The sequence below is a fragment of the Podarcis liolepis genome, assembly GCF_965112155.1.
Source record: "Podarcis liolepis genome assembly, chromosome: 16".
NCBI classification, from domain to species: domain Eukaryota; kingdom Metazoa; phylum Chordata; class Lepidosauria; order Squamata; family Lacertidae; genus Podarcis; species Podarcis liolepis.
In genome coordinates this window covers 22,107,545-22,125,726 of record NC_139567.1, presented here as the reverse complement: position 1 = coordinate 22,125,726, position 18,182 = coordinate 22,107,545, and the positions used below count along the sequence as shown (strand labels likewise).

Below are 18,182 nucleotides of genomic sequence, written 5' to 3'. Positions count from 1 at the left end.
GCTGCTGAGATCTTTAGGTACACAGAAGAAGTCATTTTAATTGCACATTGCCTGCAGGAAAGACAGACTTGCAGATTTCTCTTTCTGCAGCAAACTTTTTAAATTTATAATTAATGCTCCTCACGCCTTTTCAGAACATTTGCAGTGTGCACATGAAGATGCTGCAGAATATGCCTTTTAAACTCTAAATCCTCTGTTACAGTCACCAAATATGTCTAGTGTGCAAGAGCAACCGCTAAATATGCCATTCAGGATTAACTATTGAGTGGGAAGAAACATTATCAATTAGGGAAAGAAATTCAAGACACATCCCAAGACACTCAACACAAAAGGCCCATTTGGGCCTCTTGCATGAATAATTTTAATCTCTGGCATAACCTGTATGACCTCTATCAGGAGAGATGGGGGAGTGCAACCCTGCTGGTCTCCTTGGCAGCTCGACAGTTTTTGACGCCACTGCTCATTGTATTTGTCTGGAATGACTCAGGGAGGCAGGAGTTGGAGGTACTTAATTATAGTGGTTCTACCACTCCTTCATGCAGGGTCACTAAGAGAAAGTGGTACAGTGGTACCTCGCAAGACGGAAAACTCGCAAGACGAAAGGGTTTTTGGTTTTTTGAGTTGCTTCGCAAGACGATTTTCCCTATGGGCTTGCTTCGCAAGACGGAAACGTCTTGCAAGTTTGTTTCCTTTTTCTTAAAACCGTTAATACAGTTGCGACTTGACTTCGAGGAGTAACTCACAGCATGCGGTGTGGTAGCCTTTTTTGAGGTTTTTGAAGACTTTGGTGATTTTTGAAGCTTTTCCAAAACTTTTCCGAAACCATGCTTCGCAAGATGAAAAAAACCGCAAGACGAAAAAACCCGCGGAACAAATTAATTTCGTCTTGCGAGGCACCACTGTACTAGGAGATTGTTGCTTGGCTTCATGGCTTTTGGGCTATGGGAATCCACATGGGTCCATTCTGTGTCCTATGCTATTTAGCATCTATATGAAACCACTGAAAGTTGTCATCTGGGGATTTGGAGCACAATGTGATTGGTATGCAGATGACACACAGCTCTATCTCTCCATCCTATCTGAATTAGGAAAGGCTGTGCAGGTGTTGGACCAAGGTCTGAAGGTAGTGAATGGCTGGATGGAAGCTTATAAACTGAGGCTGAATTGTGGTAAGATGGATGTGATGTAGGTGGGTGGTTCCTGTGTCTGGGAATTAGGTGTACAACCTGTCCTGAGACAAGATACACTTCCCCTGAAGGAAGAGCTTCATAGCCTGGCAGTAGCCCTGGATTCCAACTTGTCATTTGTCACTCAAGTGCCTTCTGTGGCTAGGAAAGCTTAGACATATTTGCCAGTTGCAGCTTTCCCTAGATCTGGATAACTTGCCCTCCGTTGTCCATTCTCTGGTGCCTTCCCACTTGGACTACAGTAAACAGCTGTGTGCAGGGGTGCCCTTGAAGACAATCCAATGGGAGCAACAAGTTTAGAATGCAGCTACTAGGCTGGTAAGTGGGTAGCCTGATGGATGATGTGTCACCAGTTCTGAAAGTTCTGCACTGGCTACAAGTGAGCTACAAGTGGGCCAAATTCAATATGTTATTCCTAGCATATAAATCCCAAAATGGCTGGCGACCAAAATACCAATGTTAGAAACTGAGATATGAAAGCTAGGAGCTAAATGGCACCTTAAACTTAGATTATGGCCATTGCAACAGAGTGTCTAGGCACACTTTTTTATAACAAGAATACAAAGCTGAAAATCAATGAGCTGCAGCTAAAATCTTATGTTCATTTTTCACATGGTCTAGTCCTCATCTGAAGACTGCAAAAAAATAAATAAATAAAGCGATACTTCTCCTGCCCGCCCCCCTAATATTCTTATTATGATCCCTTCTCCAGTCTTCAGAGAGTGGCTGGAAGTTGGGAAACTGAGAAAGGTCCTCCTTTTCTTCCAGCAGTGGCAGTTTTAATCTGAAATCTTAGGTGCAGTACTGCACCCAGAGCGCAGAAACTACTCACATTAACGAAATTCCCTGTCGCAAAACGTGCCTAGAACAATGGGAGTTTCGAACACTGCAAAATACCTAAAATATTGGGGAAAGTACTAACCATCATCTTGGACTCAGCATGCGAGGCTTTGTTGGTGGGTTACTCAGTTGGCAGTACCCCTGAGAGGAAGTTATTAGCAGCAGTTCCCCACTTGTAGAATGCCCTCCCTAGTGAGATGTGTCTGTTTCCTTCATTACTGACTTTCAGGCGAAAATTTAAAATATTCCTCTTTGCCCAAACATTTGGCAGCTGAAATACACTGTCCTTGGCACCCATGAGATCACTGGTTAAGAATGTTTTTACAAATGTTTTTAAATTCTGTTTAGTAGCAGGGTTTTGTTTTTTGTAATGTTTTGCCATTGCTGCTTCTGCTGCCCTGGGCTTATCCAGGAGGAAGGGCAGGATAAAAATCAAAGAAATAATAATAAAACAAGTAACATGGGAAAGGAAATTCTGAAAGCAAAGCTGTGGCCTGTTGACATAACTGTTCTGCAATGTTAGTTCCCCCTTCACCTTTGGGATTTGCTTCAAAGGTGTTAATTAGTGGCTGAAAGAGCAGTCCTCTGTGAAAGCAGGATTTGAGTCAGGAGAAAGGAGCCTTGTAAATAACAGCCGAGCTATCATCTCTTATGCTTCATAGAGGTGAGTTCAGAAGCAGAAAGTATGAGAAAGTATTCAATTAGAGAAGCTGGCAGAAACCTCCCACTCACCCACCCCAACCACATTATAGGCTGCATTGTATGGTACTGTTAGGCGGATGGAACATAATTGACATAGCATTCAACACATGGTGGTGATTTCAGCTACTTAAATTTGCTTCAGGAAATATATTTGATAATAACAGAGTTAGGCTTTTTAAATGCATATAAATATGATCTTGTAAAATTGTACTGTAATATAATGGATTCTTCTGAGAAGATTACAGTAAAATAAGGAGAGAGTATATAATTCAATGAAAGCAAACAACGACCAGGGAATTACCAAAGACGAGGAGCAAAATTTATGAAATGCCCTCAATTTCCCCATGTCTTAAGATAGTAGGTATGTATGTATGTATTTAAATCAGTATGGCATAGTCACTTCTGGAATCCCTGACCTTCTAAACAAACTCTTAATTAAAACACCATGCAGAAAGAGGAAATGACAATTTTCTGCTATACAAGACTTGAGGACTATTAAAACAAACAGCAAGAGGTTTGGATCACTGCCAACTCCCTGAAGCTGACAAATTTTCTAAGAGTCTCCCTTCTCTCTCTTAGCTGTAGCAGTTTTAAAGAAAAGGTGGGGACATGCCAAGACTTCAAAATTTCTATAAGCAGCCTAGACCACTTTTGCCCAGAAAAAGCTGTTCCTTTTAACCTTGCATAATTTACTGCAGGGCACAAAATGCAGCAGAAACAGCAAATTGTGCAGTTTCATCAAGACTTCTAGCTTGAAGATTGTACCCTGCACCCTGCTTTTGAGTCAATTGAGACAGAAGTCCTAGAAGACCACCAAGCAAGAAGATGGCATTTATACTAGCTCATTTATTTTAGGAAAAAAGAAACAGGTTGTCCAACATTATATCTCACTGAAAGCAAGCATCATATCTCTCTATTTGAATCATTACTAAATGTAATCAGATACAAGGTATTCAACCATCTAAGTTTGGAGGTGTTGCTGACTTAAGCTTACAACCAAGGCCAGCTCTACAGATGGGTAAGCTATGTAGGCTCCAATGCTGTAGACCAGTTGAATCCCTCTAAGTATATGCCCCATTCTTCCTAGCTGGAGAGGAGTTTAGAGCATTAACCCAGAGGCTGTAAAGAGGGGGAAATCAGGAATTCTAAAAACAACTATACTACTTTGAGTGGGAAGCTGCTTCATAGATCCTGAACACGAGATTTATCTCCCTCCTTAGAAAATGATAAGCACACTGCATTGGCGATGACTGCCAAGCTCACTTACACAGTCTTTTCAGAAACCGTCTGTGCCACCAATTCATATATCTGGGCTCCATTCTCTGACATGGAGATGACAAAGAAGGCTTTGTTATCTGGGGGGAAATACAGAACAAGTTAAATCTGATGGCATCTTGTCTTGTTTTGTTTTACCTAGAAATCAGGAGGCATGTACTGTAGCTAGGGCTGGGGAGGAGAACTCACACAAAGAACTGCATGAATACAGGATGGGATTTCATTTCTAGTGCTCAAAAATTGATGGCAGAGCAATGTTACTGCTCCCTATATTGACTTCTTGAATTCCCAAGAAGAAATATTACTGGAGTGTCTGCTCTGTTCAAATCTGCAGGGTGGTTATACACTGAGTGCACACTGGTGTTTAATCCAACTATGTTATTTCCAACAAAAACAATAAGACCATAGTGTTGTCTGGCCATACTGTCCGAAACGATACATTTGAACAGAGACTGTTCCTCCTGGTATGAACAAAGCAGACACACTCTAAACCAACTGATGAACAATAATAAGCACATATAAGTTGCAGTCATGCACCCTAAATTAATGCAATTAACAAGCAAATCTAGGACCCAGGGGTGTCAAGTTTCTAGAAAGTATGGTAAACTGGATAAAAAGTTGGGCTTGCACCTGGAAGAATGAGCTTCAAGTCTGATATTTACCAATGGATTCCTTATGTGGCCTTGGAAAATAATAAACAGGGAATATCAGTGACCTACTCACATCATTACTGTGAGGACAGAAAACCAAAGGAGTGCTTTGGGAAGTAAATGTCGGCGCTACCTAAATGATACAACACAGTAGATGTAGCCAACAGCAAAGCTGTTCCAAGCTTAGGCAGGCATACTTCGGCAAAGTTTCAAAAGCAGAATGAGATAACATTAGGCTCATCCCAACAGACACAATCTTGCTTCAAGGCACTGATTGTGGGGAACACGGAGAGGGGGGAAATGTTCTCATACAATTTCCCTGTGCCGTTCAGGCTTGATCCAGTTACAAGGATGCATAAGCAGACTGTAATCAGATCTGCAGCTCTAGTTCAGTGTAGACTCATTTTTTCCACCTGAGCAATGGCTCTGTTAGACAAAACTACCTTCCTGAAACCATCTTTCTTCTGCCACCATCTGGCCCTCGGAGCTGCACTAACCTGTGGCCACCTGGCGAACCAGCACCGTATTCAGTTTGATGACAGGGCTGAATATATGCTTGCACTCTGCAGCAGAAGCCAGAATCTTGCTGTGACATCTCAGCACCAGTCTATCATCTTGCTTCTGTAAAAGCACCAGAATATCCTCCAACAGCAGCGTGTAGAGATCTGCAGTGGGTTATAAGGGCAGTCAGGAATGGGTTACTGATCACTCTCTGTGGCACATAGACGGCAAACCCACACAGAGACAATAATCAGCAGTGTGCTCTCTCAGCAAGGCATGCAAATAATTCACCTTGGAACTACAGAGGGGATTGAATCATCTTGCATATCACTGCTGTGTCCTTGCATAATCTTAATGATCCTCCAACCCATTCCAAAATGCCCAGAAATAGCTTAATCAGCTTCAAGAAGCCTACATACATTATTGTTAGTAGCTAACTTGTGCAGGTGCACCTCCTAATTTTCCCCTTCTACTTAAAAATCTCACAAAAAGCCTGTCAACATGATATACATGATTACCAATTGTCTTGTCCCGATTCACCTTCCACGTCAGAGGCCCTTCATGGATCATCTTCTTCTTGGTTAAATCCAAATTCTGTCAACATAATACAGAGCAAAAAAGCACCATTCACAGGAGGTTCACCAATACTGACTGGAGGACTCCATAGTGGAAATCTTTCAGACTATGACAGTTGAACATTAATAATGTGAAAACGAAAAGCAGTACCCAGTTAAAAGGCTGGAGTATAGCCCCAAGCAACTCAAAACCCGGGGCACCTCAAAGACTATTCAGATAAATTGTAACAAGAGCCTTCATAAGCTAGAGTTCACTTTGCCAGATGCAGGATTTCTTGAATATTTTGATATCAGATAGTTAACATTTAGAATTCCTATGCCTACCTATAAAATTCTAGTATAACGATTGGAGTGGAAAGGTTTCCCTAGTCTGTACAAAGGCTCCATTCACCAAAAATGACAAACCATGACTTTCAGTTACAGAAGCAGTTGCAACCACTGGGCTTCCACATTTCCCCCTTCCACTACATTACACGAAGGGAGCTTTTGCTTCTAGCTTATGGAAAACCATAATTTGTTCTTTTGGCCACATGCAGCAAACTATGGTTTGTCATAAACTAGAAGTATTGTATAAGTTTCTAATCTTCTCCCTTTGTGCCCAAAGAGGGGAGGGGAGGACATGAACCCAAGGCTCTGCTCTAGTCATTTTCATAACAAACAAAGGACAGTCAGTAGAACCATCTATTTGGGGGCCCTATCATCTTTCGTCATATCACAAATCTGCAAATTAAACTGCTGATTCACCAAACTTCCATAGCCCACCCTTGGTCCTATGAATATGACAGCCTATAAATCAAAAGCACGAAAATGAACCAACAGGGGTTACAAATATATAGGTACTTGCAAGGTCATGTAAGTTCCCAATGCCTGTCACGCACCTGAAAGTTTCCAATACTGAGACGTTATGCATGTAAAATAGAATTTTTATGAGCCCTTCCTTTCTGACCTTTCAAGCACTGCCATCACAAACTTAACATTTCATGATCACCTTGAATTCTTTATATTACAGTTTACAGTTTGTAGTACTTTTCTGGTAGAATTTTAAACTTCATGGTATTACAAGCTACTGAATGATAGACTCTGAATTTCAGAACATGCATGAACCTAAGTAATTCCGAGATTCTTAGAAATGCACAATTAAAGAACCATATTCCTGGAGAGTACTTATAGGAATTTTTATAACATGCCTGCACATGTATATCCTACAGTGCAAGTCAGCTGACTGGCTTAAAAGTTACTTAATTCATTAAAGCGCTGCTGGTCTTTTATGGGTTAGAAAAAGGCACTTGATCAGATGAAACTTCATGCCTTTATTTTTGTCAATACAATGCATAGCAAAACCTAACAGATCTCTGTGTTTTAACTGGTGGGCCTTGTAGCATTGACTGATATTAAATCAACCCCTTCCCTACTCTTCACTAAGAGATTCCATATTGGGCAGGTAATAAATGTCAAAAACCAACTATTGTCAGCTAACACGAAAACTCTATGCTCCTTTGGAAAGAAAGGTGGGTTAGAAATTTAATAATAAATAAATAAAATAAAATAAAATAATGAAATAAAATATGGAAGTCTAATAGAGATTACAAAATGAGGAGCAGCAAGAAGCTGAAAGTCTAAAGATTTTGCAGGAGAAAAACAATAGTAAGTAATAACTCCAGGGAATATGCAGCTTCATGCAAGATGCAAGCACCACCACCAGTACATTCCATAGGCTACAAAGATTGTATGTGGTGACTCTGGAGGTGGAGCTGGTGGCAAAAGGATCTAAGAATATATTAAAATCTGATGAAATTGACAGGGCTCGTCTCACAATGTTTCCACTCACCCTGAATTCATCCAGCATAGGGCCCTCCAACTGCTTCAAGTAGGACAAATCAAGACGGCGCTGGTAGTCTTCCAAATGCTATACATGAAAGAGAAAATTAAGCCAATTACATTGGCGTGACTAAATGGCTGCATCCAGGCAACAGCACTTGATCTCAATTTTGGATCCCTTTAGGAGGACAGTTGCACATATGTTGTCTCCATCCTCTTGCTATGGATATTACACACCACGGCAGCACCTCTCACTCTTATCTTCTCCAGACCCAGACCCATGGACCTCCCCCTTCCTCTCACCTGCTTATTTTCTGCCTCTTTGACAGCTTGGTTCACATAATTGAGGATCTGCCGACAGTGATCTGCTGCTTTCTTCACTTTCTCTTTCTCCCCAGGTTGTTCTAGAAATGAAACAGTGATCAAGACAGTTGTCTCCAGAGAATAGTCCACAAAGGTACATGTAGAAGTTGTCACATTCTACTTGACTCAATTAACAATAAAAAAGAGCATTATGCTGACTGTGTATATAATATTCTCTGATTACTATGCCTCCTTCTCATGTTACAACTTAAAAGATCTAGAAGTGTGACAAAAAGTCACTGCTGTGTTTCCTAACATATCATTAGCACACGTCATGTACATTGTTGGCGTCAAATGAGAGCTGTATACTGTATAGCTCACTCTCAAGAATCTCAACCCTGCTATTAGGACAAGCTGTGAACAACACATATCATCTGTTATTGACATGAGAAAAGGAGTGCATCTCTGGGGGTGAAGTCAAATGTTAAGTTCTGAAGCCTCTCTCATGAATGAGTATAGCTGCAAGGTAGCAGAGGTTTAGGATCAGTTTTCCTTTTCCTAAGATGGGCTACCTTTACAGGTTGATGAGCCCCCATGAAAGTATTACATAGTATTACACAGATGCACTTTTAACCAAAATTTAGCAAGGTTCTGTTTCATGCATGCTACAGCAATTAAGAATATAGAAAGGCAGCAATAGCAATGACAAAACAAAGCGCTCATAGTTCTTCCATCCCGAGTAAACTCACAGGGATGCTTTACAATTATTTCAGCAGAATTTAATAATTTTTGAATTACATTTTTATTGACCAAGGGAAAGTAGTTTACCTCCCCAATCCAGAGAAAGACATTTGGCACTTGAAAGAGGAAAAGTGGCAACACGTTAGGGGCAGGGACTGACGGTACTGAATAGAGTGAGTCATGGATGTCAGGTTCCTTTTGAAACCCAAATTGTTCTTTTGCAGCTGCTGAAGTCCCAACCACTCACTAATTGAAAGAGCTATATGGTACCTGTGTACTTTGCAATGTTATCCAGCAGAAGGGGATATTTGGTCAGCCTCTGCATCTCAGTGGGAATTATATCTTTCAGCTGCAGTCGGCGACAGAGTGGATTGCTCTCAGCATCCTAAATTTAAACAGCATAATAACAGCATTTGTCATTTTTATTAAGGCCATAATTACCTGAATGTGCACTGTCTATTCATCATATAAATGTCTTGCTGGCTCACATTTTTGGCAATTAAATACAAGTCAAGGAATGCTAAGATTTATCAGACAGACAACACAGCCCTGTTGTACTGGGCAATTATATAGAGGAAAGGCTCATCACAAAAACTGGTGGTGGCTTCCTTCCCTCATTACTTCATATGGACCTGATATCATCAGCAATCAATCTCAGTCACCTACTTAAAGAGGAGCCATCTGAGTCTTTAGTGCCATGGAGAAAATGCACTACACATGTTTCAGAATTCACACTGCTTCCAAATTGCCAGACATTCCAACCAATGTGAAAAGGCTTTTCCTCAGTAATGGATGGCATAAACCCCACCACATCTCCCTTCATTGCTCAACAAGGAGTGCTACGCTTACTCTAGTTTAAGATAACTAACATTTCACACTTCTAAGAGCATCTTGTGAAGTCCTACTTTGGGAACTGAGAACTTAAGTGCCTGCAGACTAGATGTATTGGACAGTCTTCAAGTCCATCTAAATGGGTCCTGCCATCTCACACGCTTGACGTGGAGCAGTGCAAGCTGTGTAGCACATCCTCTGACTTGCTAAGCTCACCAAAGGAATGTCTTGGATATCTTCTAGTTCACTGTACTGTATAAACCAACTCCCATTTGGTCTGAAATCAGAGATTGACGTATTCCGCACAGCATTTAGGATTAAGATTCTTCTACCAAAGATGGCAGTAAAAAAAACAATCCACATTGGTTTATCCTAATCTACGTGTACCGGTCCTCTAGCAGGTATAAGCTAGATTTATAACAATCAAAATTACCTGGACAAAAGTCTGGAAGCGAGAGTCCTTTTTCTGCCGTGACTTGATCACCTCCAGAGCAAAGGGCTGGTTGCTACAGAAAGTGCCAGTGGCTTGTTTCATTTTCTCCTCCCCTGCTCCACTGAACTGAGACAAGAAACCAAGGGAACCAAATGTAGCAAAGCACAAAGCACGAAAGGTCATATAATGACATAAAGACTAGCATGCCCTGTTATTCTGTTAACAAAGGAGATGTTGTCAAAAATGTATCCAAAATACGGCTGAGTAGTACAGTGGTACCTTGGGTTAAGTACTCAATTCGTTCCGGAGGTCCGTACTTAACCTGAAACTGTTCTTAACCTGAAGCACCACTTTCGCTAATGGGGCCTCCTGCTGCCGCTGCGCCACCGGAGCACTATTTCTGTTCTCATCCTGAAGCAAAGTTCTTAACCCGAGGTACTATTTCTGGGTTAGCAGAGTCTGTAACCTGAAGCGTCTGTAACCTGAGGTACCACTGTACCTCAGAAGAACAGCCTTCTATAGCCCCTATTCCCAGTTCTCACCATTGGTCCATCTTTTCACATAAAAAATTGGAAGAAGGAATTCATGTTATGGTTTAAGTTTTGGATTCCTGTGAAGAATGGCCCATGTAAAACTTAATAAATGGTGATATAGAAAGTAATTTAATGCCAAGTAGATATGGGGGCTACTTATTTTTGGGTGGTATCATGGTGGGGTTAGGGTAACTATAGCTTGCTGAATGCCATTACTAGCACATGCCTACCTAGAATTTCTATGATAAAAGTCTTGTCTCAGGAATGTAGTCTGACAATAGTTTTAATAAGCCATATAAGATCTTGATTTTTCTTGGAATAAAAGAGGGGTTAATCTGCAAAACTGATGAAGGAATTTATAACTTGAACGTTTCTACAGTGGTTCGTTTCCAGTATCACTCCAAGTTTTATGCTATCTGAACTTCACAGACAACTTTTAGAGAGATAAACAAGTCCTCCCCCGTTTTGTAGGTCACCTTTGAGCTAAATGACTCATTCATTTATTGTTAATTGAATAAAAGAAGTGCTCAGATAGATGGATACACTGTAAGAGAAATGAAACACTTACACCATACTGAACTCCCTTCATCTTGCACAACTCTTGACTCCCCCAGATCAATGCTATTCTTTCAGAAATGAAGAATTCCTGATAATGGGTTCTTAGACTAGACAAATTGCCAATGTTGACCTGTGGGCTCTATTTGCTACTTCAATCTTTGGTTTCTCAAAACATTTCAGTTTTCAGAAGGAAAGGGGGCGGGAAGCAAACAGAATTCAGTTTACCCAAGTTAACAAGTCCTCTCCAATTTGATCAATAACTGACGTTTCGTTCCTTTTCCTCACTGCTTTCATCTGCTCATTCAATCCAGCTAAATAACCAAGAAAAAGAAGAGAGAGGAAATTACCAACCAATTTCAAACTATTGATGCAATTGCTCCAATCCAATGACACCTGATGTGCTTGAGAGCAATAAAGAGCTTCCATGTTTAGGCAAACATTGGCCAACCAGTTCAGAGGTAACCCTCACTGTGCTGCCCCCTTCCATGTGAGTTGAGTCAAAAGTCCTTGCTTGTGTCAGAAAGCCAAATGCACACCAGAAACTTATGGAGCTTCGTATCAAGAAAGAAAGGCTTCAGATATTATAGAAAATTGGAAACCCAAGAGCAGTATTTTGTAAATATTGCATATCCAACTACTGTTCTGTAAGGTCTCCCTGTTGGGTAAGTTGCACACAGTTGTCTATTACCTCAGGGTTGCTCTTACTTCAACACAGCCGCATTAGGAGCCTGTGCATATTGCCACTACTGTTTTAAAGCAGGGTTGAAAGCAGTTAGATGCCCTCACTCACCATGGAGCTGGAGGATATCTTCCACATTTGAAAATATTTTCCGCAAGTCAGAGTGAGGTAAGATCCCTTCACGGGACACACGCTGATAGAAGACCTGATCAAGAACCTTCAGTGTTCGGACATGAGCACGCTCGGTGTAAAATAACTCTAGAAATAGACAAGAGAGGTGAAATGGCCTTTGCATGGAAAAACCAAAAAGGATGGGAAGAAATTAAACAGTTTAAAATCTGGAGCTGGAGAATCAGATTTAGACAATTTCAGGAAACAGATCATCTTGCATAGTCAGCAGCTTTAATCTATGGGGAAACTCTGCTTGTTTTTGAGGGCTCCCAAGAGGGAAAACTGAATATGCAAAAAAAGAAGATGTGTTAATGATTGCATTTGGTCCCAAGTAGTGTATTAGCTCCTTCTGGACAAAAAGACTATAGATTTGCATGCACTGAGATTAAGAAATATTCCAGAAAGCTCTGGATTTATGTTCAGATCATGCCTTTCAAAAATATTAGACTGCCTTTTGTAGAAGTCTGAAAAGCCTTTAGGCTGCTCTTTGAGCTGTTCCACCACCTTTCAATCTATCTCGGCTAGATTCTGACCTTAGAAGCTGAACCAGGATAGCCTCCATCCGTCCTTCAGCATCTGTGTACCTGGATTTCTAAAGCTGAAGTTTGTGAAAAAGATCAATTCCTACTCAGAGCAATCTAATGAAGACAGAGGTGGTACTGGCATGTGGAGGGTTGGACAATCTAAAGTAAATCTGATCAATGCAAAATAAAAACTTACCATTAATCACTTCCTGCCGTTTAATCTCAGAGGGTTTCAGGCCAAGCAGCACCTCACGGCTCACAAGCTGCTGCCAGTTGGGTGGGTCTGTCTCCATGTCAAAATCAAAGAGCTCATCTTCACTCTGATTATCCACAGCACCCACACTGTCCATCCTGTGAGAAGGGAAGTTTCAGTGAAATATTTTAATTTTAGGAACGGACTGTGTGGGATGGGAAGAATAAGAAATGTAAGCTAATAATAAAACACCCCAGAGACTTGATCAAAAAGCCTGTCTTGTGGTTAGAGAAATGGAATGTGTAGATGCCCTCTGCAGATAAAAGCTGCAGCCAGAAACTAAGTGATTTAACTAAAGCAACATTGTAGATTAATGCAAAGGGGTGGAAATCTCTCCTGAAAACATTCCGGTACTGTATTAAAATCTGCAAGTTTTCAAGATGCATTTTTTATTGACACCTTATCCTTATATCAAGCAGTCCTGCATTGTGCTTAGGTATCCAAACAGAACTTTATATTAATGTATTTGAATCTGAAAAATAATAATAATAAATATATAAAATAAAATTATAGCCCACCCATCTGGCTGGGTTTCCCCAGCCACTCTGGGCAGCTCCCAACAGACTATTAAAAACACCTCTAAACACCTGAAGCCCTCCCTAATCTGAAGGCAGCACAAGCAGATATTTATTCTAGCGAACTCTGCCTAATTCAGGTGTCACTGACAAAATCTGTTTTCACATTTGTACTCACTTGCGGAAAGATTTTGGTGTTCCTGATTCTGCTAACCTAGAAGGGAAATAATTATTTATCAAACACTGATTGATGGAGAAAGGCAGTCAGTCACAAATCTTATAGCATGGTCTAAAACAAAAGTTCTAGGTTGTGCATAAATGTTCCATACCATCTAGGAGTGTGTTATGCTACATGTAGAGTTAGAGAACAGGTTAGAAATTTAGAACACCATTGCCTTTCTAGGTTTCTACATAGATTGGTGCCCCATTTTCCTCTCACCCACACCCAGAACAAAGGCTGGGCAATGATGTCTTATCCTCAAAGCTAAGACTTGCCTGTCAAACTCTCCTTCCTCTTCCTGCAAATGGTCAAGTGGTGGAGATGGGAAATCAAAGACGGTATTAGGTGTACGAGGCGTACCATCCAGAGAGTCACTAGATGATGGAGTTTCTCCAACTTGCTTCGACCCTAAAAAAATAAAATAAGGGTTTTCTCTCTCAAATTTTGATCAATCACATCCATTTCAAAAATTGCTTCTTGTCTCCACCTCATTTCTCTGAACCGCCATCACCAAGCAAGAAGTAACTGAGTCTTCAGCAGTTAGGGACCTACAACAATCCCAAAAGGACTGCAGCCTACATGTTGGTGAAATTCTGGTGGCAGTTTAACATTCTGGGAAGAGCGCATAAAACACATAGTTTTTAATCTTATTTTCTTTTCACCTGTTTCGCTATCCTTGCTCCCTTCCTGGGAAAGAAACGTTCCAGCAGCTTGTGGAGACATGAGGTTAGCAGGTGGGTAGGCTGCATCTGTGCCATCGCTGGACCCACTCTGGCGCATCTTGACAGAGTCTTGTGGCTCTGGACTGACGGAGGAAGGTGTGGATAAGTGCTTTGGATGGCGCTGCTTTTGCATTTCCATGGCTCTGCCTACTGGATAGACAAGAAGCAATCAGCTGCAGAGAGATTGTGTTTTCACTCAAATAATCCACCCCACACTAGCAATGCTCAGCTTTGGGACAATCCAGTCAGGATGCTAGAAAAATAATATATTTCTTCATCTTACATACTTGCATAGCTGTCATGGCGGCTTGGCCTCCTTGGGGGTCCCAGAATATTGGGGAAGACTCTCCTCTTCTTTTCATCTCCTTCCTTCTCTTTCTTTATACTCTGCTGTTGTTGAAAGGAAGTCAAAGAGAGCATTCATTGAGGCAGCCTTCCCACATGAACCCAGTTAAAAAGAATTTTTCATTAGATGTTCGGAACCATGGACACAGGTGAATTGTCTTGCAACATCCTTGTTAGTTCAGAATTATTTTCCACTGTGCAACTGATTTCCAGTGAGGCAAAATGCCTTTGCAGGCTGAAGAGGATTTCTGTGATCTCAATTAAATCCTATATTGCCAAACAAGAAGTGCAAGTAGCCTCTAATGAAGTATGCTCTAGGAGATAGCGGAAGTATTTAGTAACAGTTAAGACCAAGGTTCTATTAAGGTCAACTACTGTTTTTCATTAGTCTGTCTGCCCGCCAAACTTAGCTGGATAGAAATTCTAACCAAAGATGTGCCACTATTACCTTTATTTTTGGCAGGAACCCAATCCGTCGCTTCTGATCTAGCCCCCGGGGCTCTTTGACTCTCACACCAAGATGTTTCATGTAGGTGAGAACCACATATTGTATGCTTGAACTGTAGGTAAGGTCAAACAGAAATATAAAATATATTTAAGCCACATAAAAAGTCGTATCAGGTTGCTTGAATTAAGCAATGGGGAAATGAGAGAGTAGCAAATTTTTTTCTCTTCACTTAAGGACTTGTCTGGCATCGGAGCATCAGTTTGTACTGCTTCTGCACCACACATTGATACCCTTATTAATGGCCAGCATATCTATTCTGCTTGTAAAGAAATAATAAGCCTGATGAGTACTACCGCATTGGCCCAAATATAAGCCACACTTTTCCCCCCAATTTAAGACCCTGAAAAGTTAAGGTGTGGCTTATATTTGTGACTTTTTACCATATGCTGCTGAAAGCTGCTTGGCGGTGGGGGGAGCAGCACGCCTGCCTCCCAGCTGGTTGGTGGCGAGTGCTCCCTAACTACTTGGCGGTTGAGGGGAGTGTTGTGCCCACTTCCCAGCTGGTTGGCGGGGGGGGGGGGAGCATGCACAGGCCAACCAGCTAGGCAGCGTGCACACCACCAACTAGCTGGGAAACGGGCACACCGCTCTCCCCCATCGCCAAGCACCATGGGAGTGTGCACACCGCCAACCAGCTGGGAGGCAGGCACACCGCTCCCCCCCACACACTGCCAAGCAGCTAGGGAGTGCATGCAGCCTCCCGGTTGGTTGGCGGTGCGCATGCTCCCTAGCTGGTTGGCCTGTGCATGCTCCCCCCCCCAAGCAGCTAGGGAGTGAGCGCACCACCAACCAGCTTGAGGAGCGGGGCACCAAGTGTCAGCACTGGCTTGGTGGCCGCACTCACAAATAAGCCTTGAATTTTAAGGGTGCGGCTTATATGCAGGTGCGGCTTATATTCGGTCCAATATGGTATTAAAACCTGTTTATGCAGCTGGAAATTGAAAGAACACAGGAAGCTGCCATACACTGAGTAAGACCATTGGTCCAGCTAGATCAGTATTGCCCACACTGACTGACGGCAGCTCACTGGGGTTGCAGAGAGGGGACATTCCAAGCCCTACATGAAAATGCTGGGAACTGAACCTAGGACCTTTTGCATGCACAGCATGTACTCTACTGCTAAGCTATGGAGAAGTTTACATAATCATGTAGAAAGTGAACTAGAAGTTATTGAAAGCAAAATATACCTGATTTGCAAATTTACTGATTGCTGCCAGAAAGTAAAAAGAAACAAAGGGCTGGGGAGCTTTTCACGCTAGAGAAAGATAGGAGTCATAGCACTTAGAGTACTGAGTTTACTGTGTACTGCTTAGAACTTAGAAGTTAAATATGCCCACACAGCCAGCAGAGGGCTCTCTCTGCCTGGTCACGACACAGACAACACTGAGCAGGATTGTGACAAAGGCACTACTAAAAACAGCAGCTACGAAACTATTTGCTTACCTCTTCTCTTCTTCAATGGGTTGAGACGTCATCCTGCAAAGGAAAGTGGCAGAAGAAGCCAATTAACAGTCGCATCATCATCCTGTTCTCTCTAATTCTGCCTGACAAATTCTGAATTACCTATCAGACCAAATTTTTACAGAATGGTATTCTTTTTGAATACCATTCCTTTGAAAAACTGAGTCCTGGTTAGGACTAGATATGAGCCTTATTACAACAAAATGCAGCTGTGATAGACATCATCATTAAATTCCCTTCTCTGCTTATGGGATCCCGAGATACCACATCCAACACATGCACACTTACAGCACTTCTTCAATTTTGGTAATGATCTGCTCTGCACATGCTCTCTCCTTCTCCAGTGTGCTCCGGTCACGAAAACGTTCTGCATCCAGCTTGGCTAGCTCTCCTTCTGCCATGGTCAGCCCCATGCTGCGTTTCTGTCTGAATACATAGGGGAACAGCAGCCTGAATAAAATTACTGGGAAGCAGAACGGAAGAAATGTACACCCATCACTCAGGGCAGCTAACATGTGCCCTCAGGGCATCATAGCCAGTCATGCCACTATCAAGCTTGTACCCTTGAGCAATCTGCTTCCAACAGACTGTACTTCACACTGCAGAAGGTGAAGCTAACAAGTACTTCAAAGTTGTAAGCTTGCAGTGCAGCAACCTTAACATGAAACACTGATTTTTACACACAGTGACCAGTAAGTACTGGTGTAAACAATCTATGCTGAGCACAGGAACTGCTGGGTCACTGTGAAGTCAGTTGCTATGCCTGTGCCAGCCAGTTGGTTTCCCTGTCAGGCATGCACAGAATATTAATGCTAGGCTAGAAGACCTGCTCATGAAACAGCAACAATAACTGCCTATCTTTCTTTAATGTCACAGAAATGAGTTTCTTGGACTCTGGAAGTTTCCCACACAGAGAATTTATCTCGGCAAAAAGAAGTTCTGAATTTTGAAGAGGAATATTTTTTAAATGATAATAATTATTTTACAGTGATCAATTTCACTGAAAAGCAGAGACTTTCTCTTCCCAGGAAGGACTGACTCTATGGAGGTCAGCTGCTTGGCAGGGCAGCTGAAAAGAGCTAAACAGGAAAGGCTGAGGCCGCAACCCTTCCTCCTGCTCCTTCTGCTGCTGTGAAAGGGCAGAAGCCAAACCCTCTCCAAAAGGCTTCAATGCTTTGGCCTATGCTCTAGTCCAGTGTTTCCCAACCTTTTTTGGGCAAAGGCACACTTGTTTCATGAAAAAAATCTCGAGGCACACCACCATTACAGCCCCGTGACGTCAGCGCGCAGCGTCACGCCGGGAGGGACGCACGGAAGTGTAAGTTTCAATTTTTTCCCCTCCCCCTTGCCTTCCTTCTGTGCCAACCGCCAAAAAGCCAAGAAAAAAGCCAAGACTTTAGGGCAGCAGGTCGACACGGAAGAAGCTCCTACCTAAGGACAGGTGCAACGGCCGTGTCCTCTTCTGCCACACTTGGCAGCCCTGCCTCACGGTCGTGACTCCCACCCTGATTTCTCCCCGCAGGTCGAGCGGCACAGGCAGCCCAATGTGTGCAGCCCAGACACAAGCCCCGCTTCCCCACTCTAGATCCTGAATGCGACCAAGTGCTCTGGACTCCCGAGCAGGGTGGGAAAGAGGACTCGCATCTAGTAGCCTCCGGGCTCCTCGCCTGCTCGAGGGATGGCATTGCAGGCAAGCTGCCGGCCGTCGCCATCGCCGCCCCTCATGCGAGTGGACCTGCCCGGAGTGGTGGGCCGGGGGAGGCTCGCTCTCTGTGGGGATGTGGCCCGCACGCGCGGCCCCGCTTCCTCCTGCCCAGGGCTGAGCTCCTTACCCGCG

At 42.6% G+C, this 18,182-nt stretch overlaps 1 protein-coding gene across 5 annotated transcripts in view; it reads right to left on the bottom strand.

The window, feature by feature from the left end:
- The window catches only part of ARHGEF12 (Rho guanine nucleotide exchange factor 12), a 91,470-nt gene that overhangs the window by 12,811 nt on the left and 60,477 nt on the right, over positions 1–18,182 (bottom strand). For 3 of the 5 annotated variants that reach the window (XM_083480911.1, XM_083480912.1, XM_083480914.1), the window contains 17 exons: positions 16,634–16,771; positions 16,328–16,360; positions 14,825–14,936; positions 14,319–14,421; positions 13,972–14,181; positions 13,585–13,717; positions 13,268–13,303; positions 12,518–12,672; positions 11,738–11,884; positions 11,173–11,258; positions 9,857–9,982; positions 8,863–8,977; positions 7,852–7,952; positions 7,559–7,636; positions 5,674–5,749; positions 5,152–5,319; positions 3,997–4,084 (listed from right to left, as the gene is read on the bottom strand). In XM_083480911.1, coding sequence (XP_083337037.1) covers positions 3,997–4,084; positions 5,152–5,319; positions 5,674–5,749; positions 7,559–7,636; positions 7,852–7,952; positions 8,863–8,977; positions 9,857–9,982; positions 11,173–11,258; positions 11,738–11,884; positions 12,518–12,672; positions 13,268–13,303; positions 13,585–13,717; positions 13,972–14,181; positions 14,319–14,421; positions 14,825–14,936; positions 16,328–16,360; positions 16,634–16,771 — 1,905 coding nt within the window. The remainder of the gene's footprint in view (positions 1–3,996; positions 4,085–5,151; positions 5,320–5,673; positions 5,750–7,558; positions 7,637–7,851; positions 7,953–8,862; positions 8,978–9,856; positions 9,983–11,172; positions 11,259–11,737; positions 11,885–12,517; positions 12,673–13,267; positions 13,304–13,584; positions 13,718–13,971; positions 14,182–14,318; positions 14,422–14,824; positions 14,937–16,327; positions 16,361–16,633; positions 16,772–18,182) is intronic. The other 2 variants (XM_083480913.1, XM_083480915.1) reach the window with 1 other exon arrangement.